A 20,461-nucleotide genomic window follows, 5' to 3' on the forward strand; every position below is an offset into this window, starting at 1 on the left:
GCATGCCGGGGAGAACATGCAAACTCCACACAGAGATGGCTGAGGGTGGAATCAAACTCGGGTCTCCTAGCTGTGTGGCATGCGGCACTCATCCACAGTGATAACAGACTTCGTCATTTCCTTAAAAAGTACACTTTGCACATATAATTATGTGTATTTATGTTTAAAATGATGACAAAGTGGCGTTTTATATAACTTTTGATCTGACATGACCCAGTAACAATCCCGACTCACGTTGGTTCCGTTGAGGAAGTTTCCGATGGTGAGCAGCGTGGAGAGGATGTAACGGAGAGTTTTGTTCTTCTCCAGTTGTTCCATCCCCTCCTTTAGATCCTGCAGCGGTTCTGCTACTTCCTGCGGGTGCCACAACACACGTTTGTATTGTTAGTGGAAACAAATAACACCGCTGTTTGATGTCAAGATGGTAACAGGTGCTGGATTTAGGTCACTGAACAAATGGTAAAATTTACAAGGTAGCATGGGAAGGTGGGTTTTCGTTGTATATATTTGAACTTTGAAGTCTACGTGTTGTATGCCGGAGGAAGACAAGATGTTGCTAATAAATTTTGTGAGGTCATTTACATTAATAGCTTCACAGATGCAGAACACATTTTCCCGGTGCACATTTACTTTAAGAGTTTGTTCAAGTAGTAAATGTGCACGTTTTACACAATATGACCAAAGGTATTGGGACACAACATGAACATCAATTCTATGGACCTTGTGTTATTCTCTTTAGAACCAAAACTGTTCCCACCAAGTCGGATTCTGCAAAATGTCTTAGTAAGATTGAAGATATCCAGAGACCTTCTCGGTTGCTTCGTAGTCCATCTTAAAAGCCCATAGCTGAAGCCTGGCGGAGAGCTCGCTGATGGACGACAGAGTGAGCAGGAACTGCTCAGCCGAGCCCAGCGGGACGTCAGGATTGGCCAGCTGAGCCTCCTGGATCTTCTGCTTCTCCTCCTCTGTGGGGATCATTGTGAGGATTTTCTGTTGGGGTTGGAGAAAACATGAAACACTGAGGAAAACACGTGATGTTGAGTTTTTGTACCTCAATGCCCTCCTTGTGGAGCGCGTATTCGTCGAAGTTGAGGATGGCCGTCTTGATAGTGCGAGGAGGTGGCAGCACGGTCAGGCCGATGTTGATGGCGTTGCTCCTCTTGGAATCCAACACGATGATCTCTTGACGCTTGCCGTCTGCTGCCGTTTTCTGTAGGAGACATGGCAAACATAGCGACAGGGTCACCGCTGGGTCTCCCTCGTGTGGTCCCCCTTTATTGGGCTTGTAAAGATTTAAGGGATCATCGCCATGCTGCTTATATGGTCTGCAGCTGTGGAGGACTAGAAGTTTTAGTTGGAGGGCGGACACTTCATTAGGTACACTTGCAAAAACCAGTGAGATCCAAGAGCTGTTAATAATTCCTCCATTGCAAAGATAATAATGTCCTATTTAGCTACGTATTATAAATACGTACATGACACATATGGAATCTAAATTGTCCATAGGTATGAATGTGAGTGTGAATGAATTTTGGCTGGCAACCTGCCCAATGTGTACCCAATGTGTACCCCGCCTCTCACACAAAGTCAGCTGGGATAGGCTCCAGCATACTCCCGTACCTATGTCACTCATATTGTCCACAGAACATAAAATATGGACATAAAGTAATAAAACACTAAATACAAGACTTAAATGAAACAGTAAATAAAAAAAGCCTCAGCACTCACACCTTTCCATCTCAATAATAATACCATTACACTGCCTAGTTGTTATGGTCAGCAACCTGGCAGTAATATATACTGTTAAAGAAGTTTTGTGATTTGTGTGTGTGACTTGACTTCGTTGATGTTGTTTTGGATCAATTCGGCCATCTTGTTTTTGCAAGACCATGAACCTAGAAACGCTGTGAACCGAGGACCACCTGTGTCTATAATATATCTCCGATGCCCCACTAGATGGAGTACTCAATAATCAGTACTTCTGAAAAACAAGCAGTGTGTGAACTGATTTGTTTCAGTGCAAAATCATGCGTCCAATTTTAAAGGAGAGCGACCCCCGTTTCTCCGTTTCTTTGAAGCCATGGTGGTCGCTGACAGTGAGGACTCCCCTCACCGACTGACAGCTTAACAGGACTGAGCTATGGTAGCTGCAATGTTAACAATGTTATGTTAAGACAAAGCGTGTGAGGCCACACGTGAGTCTTTCTTGTTTTGAGACTTTATGGACCCTCAAAAACTGGATCAGAACACACATGACCTGGCTTAACCTTTAAATATCTTAGAAGTAGACCTACTTTACCTTAGTGACGGGCATTTCTTTGGACTTGGACTCAAACAGATGCTCCAGTTTTGCTGTGTCTAATTTGACTGAATCAAGTTTGGACCAAAGGGAGTCTCCGTTTCTCCTGTAGTCCCCGCTTGGCAAGTCTGTTGGCCGCACCTGAGCAAGACACACAGCCGAATGACGATATATAAAAAAAGTTGACTTATTTTCATGCAGGTCTGAGCTTTTCTCCCGTCACTCACAACAGTGAAATGGACAGGTAAGAAAAAGGTGATTATGATGTTAATTTTATGCAGCTAAGAAATATCAGTTGACAACATCATTGACCCCTTTTTCTTTGCACGGCAGACCAAATGAAACACTCCTGCCGGCCATACTTGTCTTACCTCACTCCAGAATAGCCTGATCGTCTTCTTCTTCTTGTTGAAGAGAGGAGGCTCAGGAGGAGGAGGTATCGGCATATTAAATGAAGGTGGTGGGGGAGGCAGCGTCATCCCTGTCAAGGGAGGGGGTGGCGGGCAGCTGGCGATCATGGGCGGGGGCGGAGGGAAAGGTGCATTGCAAGGCGCTGTGAAGGGTGCGCTGAATGGAGGAGGAGGCGGGGGAGGAGGCGGGGGTGGCAGGTCGCCACATCCGCGCATCAGAACAACATCCAGTATGTCCTTGTCGTCGTCGTCCGTCAGGTCGGTGAAGTTGATGTCCCCGATGCGTAGCTCACGGGGGCTGGCGAGAAGCTGGTCCCAGATTGTGTCGGATTCCTTTTTGGGTGGGGGAGGAGGGAGTGTCTCTTGGCTGTCCAGGTGAGGGTGGGGGCAACCAAGGTCCTTGATCAAGTTTCCAAAGCGCTCGGCAAACTGCCGTATGCTCCCCCGGTGCTCGGATTTGTCGTCCCTGTTGTCGCTTATCTGGTCATCACTCAGCTGTCTGTCAGCGTCCTTGTGCGTCTCCTTTTTGTTGTCACCCTCTACTTCCTCTTTTTCCTTCTCGGTATCCTCCTCCTCCTCTTCTTGCTCACAGGGCTTCTTGTTTTGGGAGTACAACATGTCCAGCATGAAGAGCTTGCTGTTGAGGAGTTTGCCGCACGGTTGGTTTACTTCATCTTCTTTCAGACCTGTGAGAAGTATGAAATGTATAGGATGTATAGTCAAACCTCGGTTTTTGTACGCCCTGGTTTCATTGGTACAATATTGCATGTAACACACTAGCCTGGTCCTGTATCATTTTTTATTGAGTGCGACTGCTCAATAACACACCACGGGGCCAAAGAAAGTTGCAATTGCCAACAAATTGATAAATAAGCACTCACCATTCTCGCTGTTCCCTCGCTCCTCTCTCTCCAGGGTGCTGCTGGCTGAGGAGATGCTGGAGGCCGAGCAGTTGTCCTTCTCATTCACCTCCTCATTCTGTCTCTCCTTGTCGCTCAGGATGCCGCTGTCCTCCTCGGCCTCCTCCTTCTCCGTTTGAGGCTCCGGCTGCACGCTTTCCTCCTCGCTCTCAGCCGCGGCTTCTTCCTGTGTTTCCTCCTCTTCCTCCTTTTTCTCCTCTTCTTCAGCGCCGGCCTCTTTCTCCTCTACACTGGCGCCTGAATCATCGGCCTCTGCTGTTGTATAGAAATACAATCTTATTTATTCTCCACAATACAGAAACATAGTGCTTGTTTAATATTCAAGGGCACTTCTGTTTGGGCAGCGCACTTGGATCTGCCCACATTTGCACGCACGCTCACTAGAAAAACAAACAACACTTGGTTGAAGCCAACTACACAAAGCCTAGTTGTGGTGGCACCTGGAACAGGAAATGAAGAACCGAGTTCCTGCTTGCATGGAAACACACACGCAGTATAGTTGGTGCAGTGATGCCGGCGGGGTTAGAATAACACTTCACGGTGAGGCCTCATTGCCCGGCTACTGTACCACACCTTGAGGCTGTGTGTTCACCCAAAAATAGGCCAATTTGACCCGTTCACTCTCCCTTTCATGTTGAGCCTGATCATGTTTACACTTGAACAGCCCAAATAGGAAAAAGAAGAAGCACTCATTTTAATAGCACCCAATTCCAAAGTGCTAACAATGCTTACCAGCCTCAGCGGGAGAGTAAGGGATGGTGGCGGCCTCGGCTTCGTTGTCCGCCTCACCGTCCTCCTGGGAGGCGAACGAGGATGGAGTGCTGCTCCGTGAAGACAAGGGCCACGTCTCAGAGGGCTCAAAGGTCAGGTCGAGATCTGAGCGAGCCCTCGGCCCGCGGGGAAGGCGCTCTTTCTCGTATTCCTCAGCAGCCAGACGCTCCACGTTCTTATACCTGAAAGGGATGATGAAGATGTTTCTCAATGAAGAAGGGGCTTCTCTCTCCCGTCTCTTACCATCCAACCTGCCAGACTGAGGGTGCACAGTGTATCGTCTCCTTTTGGTCCTTCCTCCAAACCCCTCCCTGCTTTTCTCATGAATGTGTGCTGTTTCTGTCCACAGCTCATTAGCATCAGACCACTTCAGACGGTCTTAGGGAACTGGATACTGCTTTGTGTGTGTCGTAGCATGGTGTGGAGTGCAAGGAAGAAGCGTTGCCAACTGTGTATTGTGTGAATGAACCTGGGAGTGGGATTGTTTGCAAAGAGCCTATTGATGATGTTTACTCTATGTTTGCACAAATGGAAACACTGTATGCAAAATCTGCCTATGTGAGTAATGTATTATGGCTTCCATTCAATGCAATCATTCATAATAGTGAGTTGTTGAGATAGCCGTTTGTCTCTGCGGCTGCTTTGTGGATAAAGAGTTCACATCAGTATGCAAACAAGCATGTAACGTCTTAGTTCCGCATGTGAGAGCTAGTTAAGACCAGAATTGAGTAGGATTATGCACAGAAAGTACTGTGTGTATGTGTACCAAGCAGATAAAATACATTTCTCATGAAATTGCACTGTATTTTTCAATTTTCTTTACTGCGTCCCTGCATTTGGTTCCAATCAACAAACTCCTGCAGGGGGTGAAGTGACATGGACTTGAAAAGGAGCCCACAGGCAGAAAGTGTAAACATTTGCGAGTTAAACTCATAAACAGAAAATAAACATGAAGGAGTAGTAAACAGCAAAACTGTTCAATATTGCATTGCAGCTTTGATCAAACATGACTTCATGTAACCTCATTATCCCCATCCGCCTCATCATAATGTCTGATAAAAATTCTGTGTCAGTAAAAGAGGTAAAAAAGGTAAAAAATTGGCAAACAGCGCTACCTGACCTGAAAACAATGAAACCATTAGCAAGCTTCCCAAAGTACCAGACAAAACATTTCACCCCCCGGGATTTGTGTGTGTTCCTATTTAGTGCACACACTCACCTCTCCTCCCGTGCCAGCCTGGCCTCTTCCATTTTGTCCACATAGTCCCGACTGTGGCAGACACACAAACAAGTATCTTTTTTCTTTGTTTCTTTGATTCAAATGTGCAACCCGCAATACATTGTGACACATTGACCCTCTCTGACCACACAAAGATGAGATGTTTAGTTAAATTAGGTGGCAGGACTAGCTCAGTGGATGCCTTCAGGCTGAGAGTTTTGTTTTCCAACATGAAACAAATGCCGGTTAAGATATGTAGATGGGTCTTCACCTGTGTTTGTTTCTCTCCTCTCTTTCGATCCTTTGCAGCCGCTCCTCTCTCTCCACACGGCGGCGCTCTCGTTCGGCTGCCAAGGACTCCTGGTGTTGTCGGTAGGAGGAGGACAAGAGACCCCCCAAAGGAGGCCTGCGGGATGGTAAAATAATGGTGACTACGTTATCAGAACACTGAGAATGGAGACCTTATTTGTGCGATCTGAAAATATACAATAGCGCTTATTGGAGCCACACACTGTTGGAGACAGGCGTGGGTGGACAGTGTGGATGTGAAGTTAGTGCACAGTGAAAGATGTGTGGGCCTCTTTTGTGACCTCACCTGGGACTGGTAGGCGTAGAGGGGCTGCTGAGTGTGGAGTAGGACGAGTGGCTTCCGTTCCTTCAAGACAAAATACAGCAACTGTGAGAAAGATTATGTTGACTAACCAGTCAGAGGCTGGTTTCCTTTCTCCTGTCTCTTTATCAGTGGAGATACTACACAACTAGTTTTTGGAAGTGCATGAATACAGAGATAACACAGCTGAGAGTGAATGGATAAAGTGGAGATAAGGTAAGAGTATTGAGTGAAGAAAGAGTGGAAATGCCCATAAAGGTCCACGGGTTGAAGAGTGGGGAAAAAAGTGCAGACATTTGTGAAGACTAGGGCAGAGGGAAGCTGATGAGAACCAAAGTGAGGCTTTCTAACAAGTGTGGAAGGCTTTCAGTGCCAAGCTTAAGGAAAAGGGATGTGGCAGTGAAGTGGTGAAGAAGAAGAAAAGCCCCAAGAGTGAATAGAAGAAGTCTAATCCGGGTGTCCCTCTGACCTTGGAGACGCCATATTATCTGTCTCCACACGGGGTGACGTCCCTTCATCCAGGTCGTAGGAGAAGAGGTGGAACGGCGTGTGGGGACGGTAAGGCGGGCACTCGGGGGAAGGATGCGAGGTGCCACGTGACGGTGGGCTGATCTCCTTGGTGGCCGGGACGGTGCTGATGACCCTCTTCCTGGCCAACAGGGAGGCCAAAAGCGAGGGGGGGCTGAGAGGGGAAGGGATGGGTGGAGGAGGAGGAGGAGACGTGGGGGTCGGGGGAGCACTGAGGGGGCTTTTGGGAGGGGTTTCTTTCCAATTCTCTCGATCTTGCATGGGTCTGGATGTAATTGTGATGGACTGGACTGTACGGTGAATGATGGATGGAAGATGCCTTACCGAGCTATAGGAGTAAGAGCAATAAACATCAAGTCAATAAAACAGCACGCCATTGACCGGAAACCAACCCCAATGGTAAAAAGTGGAAGTCTTAGTTTTGAAGAGCACAGTCCTATTATACCTGTTGCTACTCTGACTAGACACTAAAAAAGCCTCATCGTTTTCATCCGATTCAGACTCAGTCACAGGAGGCTCATCTTCTTCGTACTTCTTTATCCCTCCATCCTCACATTCCTCTTCTCTATGGAAGCATGGGGCAGGGTGAGACGTGAAGGTATGGTTACATGAACAGGACACTTGATGGATGATTTCAATCTACACAATCTCAAAGAAAGAGCATGAATGCTGAGAAATGGTGGACTTTAAGTCCTCTAGTAACTACGTCATCTAGTGGCTGTGAGCTGCATAGGTGATGACATCATAGAAATCTGATCGGACACTTCATAGATGCTATGATTCTCTGATGATCATCATCATTGATGTATCATTTTTTATAAAAAGCCCAACAATGTTTAATCGTAAACGACTGTATAGCATCAGTGTGAACATTTAATTCAGCATTCACACGATGAATAAAGTATACATGATAGAATGAGTGAACAGATGGTTAGATGAGATGATGATAAACAAACAAGATGACCACAATAGGGCCTTTTGTTCTGGACCACATTAAACCATCACCCTTATCACCAACACACACATTGGAACTTACCTGCACGGCTGTCACAGATACACCATAAATGCTGTTGGATGCTGACAATTAGGGTAACGTTGACTAGTGGAAGAGGGCTGACTCTTAAGTAGCTGGTAGCATTGTTTAATCATGTGTATGATGGGGGAATTAATGATTGTTCAGCTGTTATTTGATTAAGCACTACAAAACAGCAGGGGTGGGCGAACTGGTCTGTATATGTAGGTTGGCATCAAGCAGAATGACATACTTGCTCACGGTGCAACAAAACGGAAACAACTAAGCGCTAAAGTGATGTGGCCCGTGGGCCGCAGTTTGTCCACCCCGACATACAGTGTCCAAACCACTACAACAAGAAGGTGAAAGTGCAGCAAGTTCTTCCTTTCAGTGAACTCAGTGACCTTTGAACTTACATGGGTTGAAGGTCACCTGAGGGTGCTCTGGGGCAAAAAGTGTGGGTACAAAACAATGGTAAATGGATTCTATCTGTCAATCCCCCCCTTTGTCGGCATCTTCCGTGGGTCAACTCACCTCTCATTCAGCTCTTCATTTCTCGATCTGTTAAAAGGATGGAAGCCCGCCCTCTGGGGGGATGCGGGGCTGCACGGGGACGCCTGTCCGGAACGTCCAAGGGAAGCCCTGCGGCTCCGCCTCCTTTCCAAGCCACACCTTTTATCGCCACCCCCGAGGCTCGCTCGCCGCCGATCCCTTCGTCCAGTAGGTGGAGGCTGGGTGTCGTCGTCTCCGTCCTCGTGCCGAAGCGTGGACTGGTGAACAAATATTTATGATTCGCTAGATAGAATCGACACTCTGGATGATTACTTTCCATGGTTTCCAAACCTCATAGATGTTGAGCTGCTCAACCAAGTCCAAGTCAGTGCCTTTCCGACCCAAGTGTCTTTGTGTTACCGTCTCCATTCCTTGCTCCTCCAAACCGTCCACCATGTCATAAAAGGAATCTTGATCAGGTAAGGCTGCCAGTGTCTGCAAAAGACATACCAAAGAAATGACTCCCTTTCGAGAATAGAAGAGAAGCCTTAAGAAATACCTTATTGATGAGAGTCATGGCATAGACAAGCAGCTCTGTGTCCACGCCATCTTTCTCCTGCAAGATCTCCAAAGCATTGGACCATGCTCTGCAACCTGAACACATGAATTCATACATTAGACAAACTGCATCATAAATACATGGAAAATGAAAGATGAGATCCTGTGCACCTCTTTTGGCATCCACTGTAGCAATGGCTTGTATGAGCAGTGGCGCATTGGACTCGGAGTACTCCACAAAGACCAGCAACAGTTTCATCGCTGTCTTTACAACCAGACGAAACTGGAGGACAGGGGATAAAATGCAGGAAGGATGTATACACAACAACAAAGTATCAGTCATGACTATAAATAGTATTGGTGGGGCCCCCTAGAGGTTGTGCATTACAGTCGGAAAAATCACAGCAAGAGGCAACACATTCGGGGGTACATGTAGGGCCTTGCTCTATCATATATACAGTATATGTGAATGATTTAACACAAACAAGTTTTACCTTTGAGCCCACCAGAGCGTAAAGCCACTCGATTGTCTCAGTGTGGCCGATGACGCCGTTCATGCCGTCAACATACAGCATGATCTGTCCCAGAGCTGAAAACAGGACATGAAGACATAAGTTTGCTTCATATGCAAAACTGGCTTCTTAATGATGTTGTCACAGTGTCCAAAGCACCAAACACGAGAAAAATCTATCATCGCTTGATGGAGTGCTCCACTTTTGAGAAAAGAGGCTCTCAAACAGTTGGTTTTGAAGTCAAGGGGTTTTCGTGACGTCATGTAGGAAAAACCTCCTTCCTTGTGGACATGACACCACCTCTGACCAGGCTTCGCTTTATTTATCCATTGTTTTGGATCGACACAGCAAGTAAATCGCACAAATGGTTGTAGCAGGCTTCCCTACACACCTTAAAATGACCCTCAAACGGCGTTTTACAATGATGGCTATATGATGACAGTATGCTTTTCAATGCATATTTGAGGCCTTGTGTCATGTTGATATCACATATACCACCAGCTGTAAAGCACACCAGCATAAGCTCTGCACGTATTCTAAAAACAAAGCGTCATATGTGCCGCTCACTGCTGTGTTTTTATTTCTGGATGAATGATCTTTGTGGAGAGAGGTCGGCGAGTTTCTCTCATGGGGGGCACAGACCACTGCGCTAAAGTGCCGTGAGCTGCCCCTTTGCAGCGGCATCACGTGGCTGCATCTACAGGGAGCCATTAGGCCGTTAATGGCAGACCAAAACACTCCATCATTATGGAAAGATGATCCACGCCTTAAGTTTGTGGAGTCCGCGACTGGAATGTTTCAGTATCTTTAATGTTGGAAGTGAAACTGAAAAGTAATGGTGAATCTTCTTCCATTATTTTCTACTGTTATACCTCTTAAAATGTAGTTTTGGTAGTTCTGGTCTGCTTCTGCTCCCACTTTGATGAGACACGTCAAACCTTCAGCCATCACAAACTCATGGACCAGGTCTTTGTCGTCCTGCCATGTAGATAAAGACAACATAATAGTTTAGAAGACATTATAAACACATGATAGATGACTAAAAAACATTACATTGTAATGACCTCCCAGCAGGAGGCAGTAAAGTGCTGCCTGCTTAAAAAACTAACACCAGGTGCAATTTGTTCTTCCTGCTTTGCTATCTCATATGAGACAACCAAGACAAACCAGCTAAAGTCACCAAATAGATAATCGAATGGCAATGCGGTCTAGTTGATGATGATTTGTAATCTGCTTCTTCCTACTCCTTACATTTAATGTGATCATGTTGGGGTTCCTTAATGTACTTTGTCAAAAGCACGTGTCAAACAAATAAACAATGACACGCACATGCATATAGCACGAAAAGAAACACAGGGAAATGCCACGTTGATGATCCCCATCATCATGGAGGCAGCCACAGTAACCAAAGGGTTATGCAACCACAACAACAAACTCAACTGTGTGACAAGTAGCATTTACAGTCGGTGCACATTACCTGAAAGATTTGCTTTAGTGAGAACAGCGCCCTTCTCAAGTCACGCCCATTGGAATTATATAGTCTTTCTGTAGGGGGAAAGGAAAAAAAGCATCGTGGTTTATTGGTGTTGTGAGGAGTGAACAAACATTTCCCTAAATCATAACAATCCCTTTTTGGACACACATAAAACCTCTCAATGAGATGTGCAGAAGATCGACAAGAAACCGATCCAACTCCTCACACACATCATTGCCCTGGCTGTTCACTGGCACTGGACATCGCACTGCACACTTTCACTGTGTCCTCAGTGGCCGCACGGCACGTGTATGACCTCTGGCTCTCTGTCTGCCACGCACAGACACACACACATGCACCCACGTCCACGTTGCAGTAGTGATTAGAGTTGTAATGGAATGTTAATGAGCCGCTGGCGAGGTTTCAGCCATGAGGTATTCAGGTCACGACATGGAAAGCACTTAGGACTAACTGATATGGACACAGATAACACTGCACTGATACCTAACCTTGTTGTGTCCACGCTTGAACAAGGAAAAAGCCTATGTATGACCTATAACAAAGCAGTGAAATAGTGCTTTATTTACTCTTGTTGACATTTATTGCATGCTAGCCCCTACAGTAGCACGGCAAAGGTCAAACAAAACCAAACATTATAAGATAAAATGGAAAAAAACTTCTACCTTCATTCATTGTACAGGCAATTTTAAGTTACATTTGAAGTTTCAGGTTTAAGAAGGGGCTGCACGGTGGTTAGCACGGTGGGGTGGTTAGCATGTAGGCCACACAGATAGGAGACTCGGTTTCAATTCCCCGCAAGGGCATCTCTTCTGCGTGCGTGGGTTTTCTCCGGGTTCCAAAAACATGCATGGCATGGCAGTGATGAAACTCAACTGTGAACTCCCAACGTCACTTCCTGTCACCACTCACTCTGCTCCCGAAGGGAACACATTCATGTCAACACACACAAGCACAGGTCTTATTTATTTCTCATTATGTCTACTATATTGGGTACTATGAGTGTAAAGGTGACTCTAGGGGTGTTAGGGCTGTCTGGAGGGCTCTAATAATGTTAAGAAAACGTATTCGGAAAGTCAAACATAATAAAATACTCCTTTTTTTGGTCAAATGTTGTATTTTAGCGATTCCATGTTAATTATATTGTGGATATTAGATGTGTAATCAGGTTAACAGGACAACGGCAACCTTAATAGCTTGTTTATGTGCCCGCGTTGCCCATGTGCATGTCAACAGGCAGGGGATAGAGGAAAACTATGTGAATAAATCCTAAATTTGCGTGCCGTTGTAAAATCCTCTGGACCATCACAAAGGGGGAGGGTTTCCGCTAAAAGCATAAGGAGGTGAGGACAGGGCAGGACAGTGAAACACAACTTCTGCCCCCACCCTGCGGGGTTGCGGTGCTGTGTGGAGTTTGGTGGTAACAATCAAGGCTAACCCACGTCCAGGGTCACAATCATTATCATTCCACACTGTCTGTGTCTCCAGCGAATAAACGTGCATGAAAATATGATGGCGACATCAGCCAAGGTCATCAAACTAAATCAAAATTAGCGCTAAGAAGCACTCAGCATACAAAAAAAAATGCACCCAGAAAGACAATTAAATTGATTGCCTCTGCGTGGGAGAAAATAAGGGAAAACCATAGAAATGGAACAGGCCATAATTCAATTGGGCTGAGTTACAAGAACTGTCCCAAACAGATAATTAGCTCTGATTGACACTGTCAGAAAGATGCACATTATAACTGTTACTGTTGTGGTTGTAGTTTACAGCAGTATAGAATTGCACAGCATTATCTTGTGCTTTCTTTTTCTGTCATCCACATGGCACTTATTTTTTTAATTGTTTTGACGACATCTGTGGCTTTTCCGCTCATCTCAAAGCCAGCAACACTGTCTGTCTGGGTCACTGGATCACACTTACAGCTAAAGCGAGAAGCCTGGATGACAATTGTGTGAGCTGTGGGAGTGAAGCTGTCACTGTAACCTTTACCAAAACATCTGTTATCCATCATGGGCAAGTCAGCAGTGGCGATAAGCTTCAAACTTGGCCATGATTCATTGCGACCTACCATGAGGCGTGCAGCTAGGCGTGAAGATGCTCCAGAATGAGACGGTGGGACATACAGTCATGTGAAAAATGCTTTGGTAGATATGCTATGTGTGCAAATGTGTACAGTTGCCTTTTTCGGTAACACATATGTCATTATACATGGTGGCAATTTTCCACGAATATAGCATCTCAGCAGAATCAACTCAATCTTTTCTACCATTTTTACTTCCTGCATATTAATAGACCAGGAGTCGCTATACTGTATACAGTATACTTGTGGCAAGAGAGTGGGACAGGTTCATCAGCATATCTGCAGTGCTGATGAAGCCCTAATTAGACTCTCACATTCACATTCACTGGAATTCCAATAAGTCACAAACTACAGAAGCGTCTAATGACAGATGAAGACAAATGCCTCCAGTTGTTTAGTAAGAGAGTGAGGGAAAAAAAAGGAAAAAAAAAAAAGAAGCCACGGCGTTCCAAGTGAGGAGTTGGCTGTCCACGTGTCCTACACAGACCAGGCTCTCATTTTTCCCCGGCCACGCGTTTTATTATTGTCATAAGGAAACCTGAAACACTGGCTGGGATGTGTCATTGTGGCTTGTACTTGTGCATGAGTTCTGTCTGCGCACTCGGGCGTTTATGCGCACTTGACACGTTTTCAGTCAAAAACCTTTGACTGTCGTCTTTTTCTTTAGAAAAAAAAAGGACACACAGTTCTTCACCCCAACCTCACATGTGCTGTAGTGTGGTGGCCTTAGCACGTAATTTCATCCCATACGGCATCTTAAAATAGATTTTATGAAGCGAGAGAAACATCAAAAACCACAATGAGATGTTATTGTCATGGTGTTTTTTCCATTATGAATGTCTGCAACACATCACATACTGGAATACTATTATAATAGTGTCATTTTGCTCATCACTCAACTGCAGAAACGACCAGGCATCTATTGGAAGTAGGGTGTCTATTTGAAAGCTCGACACACTGCTGATAGATTGTCAAAAAAAACAAACCGCTACGTCTGTGTTCTGTGTTCTTTTATTATGCAGTGTCACATGAGTGCATTTGTGTGCGTAAGCTAGCTCTTCATCTCCTGAGCTGCTGCACAAAAAAATGTGGCAAGAAAATGCACCCTTACTGTACTGCCTTTGCCTGTATTTATTTATTTTTTGACAAATACACCACAATAGTCGGATGTAACTTCCACCAAATCAGCACCAAATTTGGTACATACCTCTAGGGGACTGCCAAGCTCACATGTGTAAAAAATGATCAAGATTGGTTGGCAAACATGGCCACCATGAACCAAAATGTCTTTGCGGGGGCACATGCAGGCCCATAAATCATTCCCATTAATCTAATGATAATACAACTTGGCTGTTTTACATGTATGTTAGCATACATACCTAACAGTCAGCAATGTACCCGCTGATCGGAGGCCATTATTTGAGAATATACAAACAGACAACCAATAACCAAAGGCATGTCAACTACAGAATCCATTTCAAGTTACTGTTTAGCCGTTTTATAATGGGACGTATCAAATCATCAACACCAGGCTGATATAAAATCATCATGTCATTAAATCCGTGTCAGGTCACAGTATATGCATTCAAGCACGCATGCATGGAGGATTGGGCGTGTCCTGTGCACAAGAGGGATTCCCCCACAGTGAACGCTTCCTGCTAAGTCGCTCAGGAGTGCTGAGATCCATCCTTCTCCCGCCATAATGAGATTAGCGCTGTGATCCTTCAGCTTGGACTAATCCCTCAACATTTTTCTCTATTTACTTTGCATCGCCACACAGAATATCACACAAGCCAGCTCAGGTTAATGTTAGTTTGTTATATTTGCTATATAGTCCCGAAATGCCGTCGTCGCCAAGTACTTCAGTTTTGTTTAGTTTTTTTAGCGTGTGAGGGCCTGCTTAAAGTGCCTTGAGATAACTTCTGTTGTGAATTGTCGCTAAATTAATAAAACTGACTAAAGGTCAAGCAAGGGCAGTGTTTCTCACGGTGGCCACAACCGTCAGTAGGTCATGCTTGAAAGGGGCGGTCTCCTTCCCACTTACGCTCATATTATAACCGCTGACTCGTGTTTCTGCAGGATTTAAGGACACCCCCTTCCTCCACACCAGCCCCTACCCAGCTGCGTGGGCCGGTCATTCAGTTGGCTCTTAAACTAGGTCTTCAGTGTGATCTAAAATAAAGAAGTGAGGGGTAATGGCATGCTAGAGGGCTTCATTTAATCCCTGGAAGTGTTTGTGGCAGTATCACGCTAAATATAGGCGGGCTGGGTATCAAGCGCACTGTAAGGTCCATACAGTGAGTTTGATGTCAGGTCATCAAGTGTGGCCCTTTAAAGTTTACACTCAAGGAAGAATAACAGCCTTTATTGTGTGTGTTTACAATGGTAAAACAATATTAATGCATTATATTGTCAAGAAGTATGAATAGATGATGCATTCAAGTGCACGGATAATTTTGAGTGTTTCAGACATCAACCAGTCTGGGGATGGAAAAATGCTGACGTCACGGCAAGCTAGCTAGTGCGCCTTGTAAAGTGAATCTGTAATCTGATTGTCCCCATTACTAATAGTGGGCCAGCACTCCTGATCTGAAGGCCCTATGCAGATTACACTGACAAGCAACACATGAAAACTGAATCTGAACCTTACAACCCTGAGTCCTGCGCACAAAGGAAAATAAATTATTTTAGAGTCAATTCCTCTGACAACTGCAAGAGCCATACTCGTGCCAACTCTTCAATATTCATGTAGAAATGACAATGGCTTCCAATGCTATTATTAAGACAAGCCATCAGTGCTTGTACAGCGTGTTCCTGAGTCTGTAGTTTAGAGGGAAAAAAATAATCCATCAATCTCTCAGAAGCTAATACAGTTTGGATAATAATGCCCCATTACATTCTCATGTCAAAGCAAGGCAGAGGGAACATTTGGCAGGAGATGACGACCAAACTGCTGAGGACAACTTTGTTATTTTGTGACTGTCTATTTTCTCTCTGTTGGTCTTGGCCCACGAGAGACCAGCGCTGGAGGCTGCTGATGGTGCGGATGACGAATCCAGGGCCCGCGACTTTTGTGGAGTTTGACGTCCGACGTTTGTGCTTGGAAGTCAAACTTATGTCATAAAGTGAATGTGCACGATGCAGTGGAACATCTAAAACTGGATGAATTCAGCCAAAAAACTAGAGGGGGAAACTGGCCTCTGAAGTGGCATAAAATGTTGGGAGTTTGAACCCCCATCATGCATTATGTCAGCAAATCTAATTTGGGAGCACCCAAGGATCAACTCTGGGTGTGTGTTTTTTCATTTTTCTTCGGCTTTTGGTGGATTATCTAAAAACAAGCTTCAAACTCAACCTCAGACTTTCTTTTTGTTGTTGTTTTTACACAGTCGGAGGACAAACGTTAGCAAGCATAGCTATGTGAGCTACAGTTTTAACAGCATGCTAGGTTAACCTACTTTTTCATTCATTTTCTGCCGCTTATCCTCACGATGGTCGTGGTGGGTGCTGGAGCCTATCCTAGCTATTTTCGGATGAGAGGCGGGGTACACCCTGGACTACTACTACAACCTGGACCCTGTACACTCTCGTCAGCCAATCACATGGCACATATAGACAAACAACCATTCACACTCACATTCATACCTATGGACAATTTGGAGTTGCCAATTAACCTAGCATGTTTTTGGAATGTGGGAGGAAACCGGAGTACCCGGAGAGAACCCACGCATACACGGGGAGAACATGCAAACTCCACACAGAGATGGCCGTGGATGGAATTGAGTTCGGGTCTCCTAGCTGTCAGCCTGATTAGCCTACTTACTGAAGAAAAACTAAATAATATGAAACATGCAGCCCTCACATTTGCATCTGACTGAGAGATTTTAACTTCAAAAGTGACCGTTTGAGCACCTCTTTTCTCAAAAGTGGAGCAAATGAGTGCAGAAGATGACTCACATTTGTTTGCTACAAGGACTGTTAAAACATCACTAAAAAGTGAATTCTGTATGACAGGGGGCCTTTAAGAATGTTAAATGTTACATAAAACATGTTTCTCACATTATAGGTTTCACTGCTAAAAATCTAAGCTTTGTGAGATTACTTAACACTTTAACACCATTCCGAACCTGTTAATTAGAGCTTAATTGCATTTCATTTGTCACATCGCGTCCCTGCAGCCTTAAACAAATGTTGATTGTGGGAAATGCGGCCTCGCTCCCTCCCATATATCGGTATGCACGTGTGAAACAAGCGCTCAGTGTTTTCCCTCAAACATCCCCCACCCACCCTTTGTCATTCCCTCTTGTGCTTCTCACGCTTCTTCTCTCGGTGTCATTGTTAATTGACCGGGTCTCGCTGTGCATGTGCAGTGACGTCTCATGTCGGATAACCAGCTGAGTGGAATTGGGATGCTCAGGCTCACAGCGTGATGCACTGTTGCAAACTAGACTAGAGTGTAACATCCTGTTTCACCCCTCTTTCTTTACCTTTGCAATGTCTGACAGGTGCATTCCCCTCCTGTTTTGTCTTCCTCTCCACTTTTCCCTGGAGTACACACCCCTCTCTTTCTTCTACCACAGCCCCTAAACCCATCATCCCTTAAAAAACAAAACGACTGGATCGGACCTGAGCTTAAAGATTCTCCTGCGCGTGCTCAGCATGTTCAGCTTGTGGTAATTCCAACATTTTATTGCATTATGTAATCCTTTGCGGATGATAAAACCAGACAGAGTTTTGTGGAGGCGCGCTCGGGTGGCTACATACACAAATGCAGACTTAGCAGTTATACACACACACTCACACACATGAAGTGATATATGTATTTCTTCCATCTGCCCTGCCTGGAAACCTCAAGTTGGGATCTTTGGCTTTCATTGTCTTAGAATTTGGCCTCTGGTGGTGCAAGAGAGTGAATTCTTTTATATTTTTAAACACTTGCATTCACTCCAGTGGTGTTTTTGTATAAAAAAATGATGGGTCACCAACTATTCTAGGTATTCTGCATAACAGGAAAACTACAACCTCAATCATACACTCTGCAGGACTTTTTGTCTGTAAAATATCCAGTATAACATAATCATTCATTATTTATGATAAAACTTCATTATTTCAAATGGGATTTTTTCTCAGTCACCTGTTGCTAGGCAGATTTCATGAGGCTCAATCACAAGTGCCCAAACAGCCATTAACAGATGCCTATTTTTATATAGAAATCGTTTAGAACAGTCACATCGGAGCCGTAATATGAGGCTTTGGGTTGATGTGTGTGTCATAGCAACGATACGCATCCTTTGCGCAATTACTGAGAATGCACCCCCTACAATTCCAACTGTGCCAACTATTCACCGCCTCTGTTGTGTTGTGTCTGCAACGGCAAGGTCCCAGGCCAACACAACCGGGAGAATTATTTACTGTAGTTACCAAGGCAAGGCAAGGCACGGCAATAAATAAATAAATGAATAAACAGCCATCAATCTGTCGATTACTGACTGGCCCACAGGGAAAACGCATGGTACTCTCCATGGCCAGACCCTGCTTATACTAAATGCAAACTGCTAAGTCGACTTTGTTCCCCCATTCCAGGTTGCTGCTGTTCATCAATGACACAGGCATCGTGAAAGAGCTTAATTGCATGAATCATTCATTGACTGTCCACTCCAAATTGAATAAAAAATACAGTACATATTGTAATTTAAGAAAAAAACAGCAGCAATGCTTGCCACTGAGTGACTCATTGCTATGTCCAACAGGCTATTTTTTTCCCAGTATGCACGCTGAGGCTTAGGCAAGCTAACCCCAAACAGCCACAGCACAACAGTTGGGCCGCTCATGTTTGTCAGCATAACTGCAGGCCAGGGAAAACCCTGCCACATCCACAGAGAGAAAAACACACTCCTTTCACTCCATTTGACATTCATACACTCTGACATTCAACTAAAAGCAAAGCACGTTTGACGCCTGTGGTATTTTATTTACAATCGGCCATCTATAAATGGTGTAGACTTGAATAAAACAATGGCTGAAGCGGGCACAAAACCAGGAGCAGTGGGTTTGTAGCTGTTTGCGGCTTTGCCACTGCCACTGATTCCTTTATCACTTTACACCTCCATCCTTAATACCTCACTAGCTCCACACAGCAGCAATAATTCATGACTCATGTGGGCTCATCCAGCTGTCCTGCATTCTGTTGGAATAATCAGTGAGTTTTTTTTTTTTAGGAAAACAGGCCGAGGGGCCATGTAAACAACTTGCAGGCAAAATATCCAAACTGACTCACGTGAGATTGAGGCACCGCCACAGGTGACCGGTAGTACAAATATAGATTTGGAGATCAGTGTGGCTCAGCCAAAAAAAGAACGACACGCAGGGGTTGAACAAAAAATGTGTCGGGGCAAAAAATTGGACACAGCTTGGCACAGAGGGTACCATCTCACACTTTATGAGTAGATTGGCTACGACGGAAAGTCAAAGCAAAGTCAACCGTCCTTCCTTATACTTGTTTTCTCCACTTTTGAGGAAGGAGGCCTTAAAACGGTAGGGAAAACCTCCTTCCTCATGGACATCAGGCTTTGCTACACATTTTAAAATAAAGCCAGGAGTTACCTTCTATGAATAGGCTAGAATAGTTGCTGTTAAAATGTAAACCAATCAGCACATCCCATATGATAAAAACGGAGGCTTAAGAGTCTCAGCGATGTTTTTCCAGAGCTGCCTCTCAGCTCGGCTATAATGTGTCTGGACCTTAATGACTGCAAAGCCACAGATGTCCTGTTCGACTGCCCCCTCCTAGCTTAGCCATTGCCAAACATTATCTCCCTGTCACACCATGCCATCGCCAGGCCTTATCTCCTGCAGCCTGCACAGTAAATCGCTGTTCTAACCAGCTGTTTTTCTCTTCTTGCAGCTCTCAAAGCCACGGCCACCCCTGCTGGCAAAGAAACAGCCACTAGTGACTGGACCAGCATGCCAGTTGAGCCTGTTCAGTTTATTTACTGTGATTTACATAGGGATTACTGCTTTATCCTCAATATATCCTTTTTTGTTAACTTCTTGTGTCATTTAAAGGCAATCATTTTCTCTTCACATCAACCTAAGACCAAAATGATGCCAAAGAAATGACTGGAGCAGAATTGAGGGTGAAAAAAAGTTACATTCCATGGATTTGAAGTGAAGCCAAAACACGGACAAACCCTTTTTTAACCCACACTCATTAGTGTGGCTGTACTTGTCAGATTTTGATCACTTAAACTGCAATGATTTGGGGGTAAGTGAAGTGGGAACTACAGTCACATGGGAGACTTTGATCCTTCTTTCTTTCACTTCCTTAAATGAAGGACTCATCTCACACGTTTGTATTATCACCGGCGATACAACACGACACTGCAAATCAGCAATGATCAGGTCATTATACTAATGTGACCTATTCATGATATAACAGTAATTAAATTTTTTCAGAATGTCATAAAGAAAAATCCTGCTTCTTCGTGGACAGGACATGATTCCACTGCCGAGTCACCCCTAGCTACTGTAGATGAACCGGTCTTGTGTGTAT

At 44.8% G+C, this 20,461-nt stretch overlaps 1 protein-coding gene across 6 annotated transcripts in view; it reads right to left on the minus strand.

Moving 5' to 3' along the window:
* Positions 1–20,461, minus strand: part of fhod3a (formin homology 2 domain containing 3a) — a 36,466-nt gene that overhangs the window by 3,837 nt on the left and 12,168 nt on the right. For 3 of the 6 annotated variants that reach the window (XM_058046816.2, XM_058046823.2, XM_058046815.2), the window contains 20 exons: positions 10,809–10,876; positions 10,204–10,309; positions 9,314–9,408; positions 8,991–9,102; positions 8,821–8,915; positions 8,613–8,756; positions 8,304–8,539; positions 8,186–8,212; positions 7,203–7,322; positions 6,699–7,085; positions 6,215–6,274; positions 5,891–6,025; positions 5,620–5,670; positions 4,362–4,582; positions 3,591–3,884; positions 2,671–3,395; positions 2,300–2,440; positions 1,052–1,210; positions 808–990; positions 235–354 (listed from right to left, as the gene is read on the minus strand). In XM_058046816.2, the coding sequence (XP_057902799.2) occupies positions 235–354; positions 808–990; positions 1,052–1,210; positions 2,300–2,440; positions 2,671–3,395; positions 3,591–3,884; positions 4,362–4,582; positions 5,620–5,670; positions 5,891–6,025; positions 6,215–6,274; positions 6,699–7,085; positions 7,203–7,322; positions 8,186–8,212; positions 8,304–8,539; positions 8,613–8,756; positions 8,821–8,915; positions 8,991–9,102; positions 9,314–9,408; positions 10,204–10,309; positions 10,809–10,876 (3,479 nt within the window). The remainder of the gene's footprint in view (positions 1–234; positions 355–807; positions 991–1,051; positions 1,211–2,299; positions 2,441–2,670; positions 3,396–3,590; positions 3,885–4,361; positions 4,583–5,619; positions 5,671–5,890; positions 6,026–6,214; positions 6,275–6,698; positions 7,086–7,202; positions 7,323–8,185; positions 8,213–8,303; positions 8,540–8,612; positions 8,757–8,820; positions 8,916–8,990; positions 9,103–9,313; positions 9,409–10,203; positions 10,310–10,808; positions 10,877–20,461) is intronic. The other 3 variants (XM_058046824.2, XM_058046825.2, XM_058046826.2) reach the window with 3 other exon arrangements.

The sequence above is a fragment of the Doryrhamphus excisus genome, linkage group LG7 (genome assembly GCF_037039965.1).
Source record: "Doryrhamphus excisus strain RoL-2023G ecotype Guam linkage group LG7, RoL_Dexc_Guam_v1.1, whole genome shotgun sequence".
NCBI classification, from domain to species: domain Eukaryota; kingdom Metazoa; phylum Chordata; class Actinopteri; order Syngnathiformes; family Syngnathidae; genus Doryrhamphus; species Doryrhamphus excisus.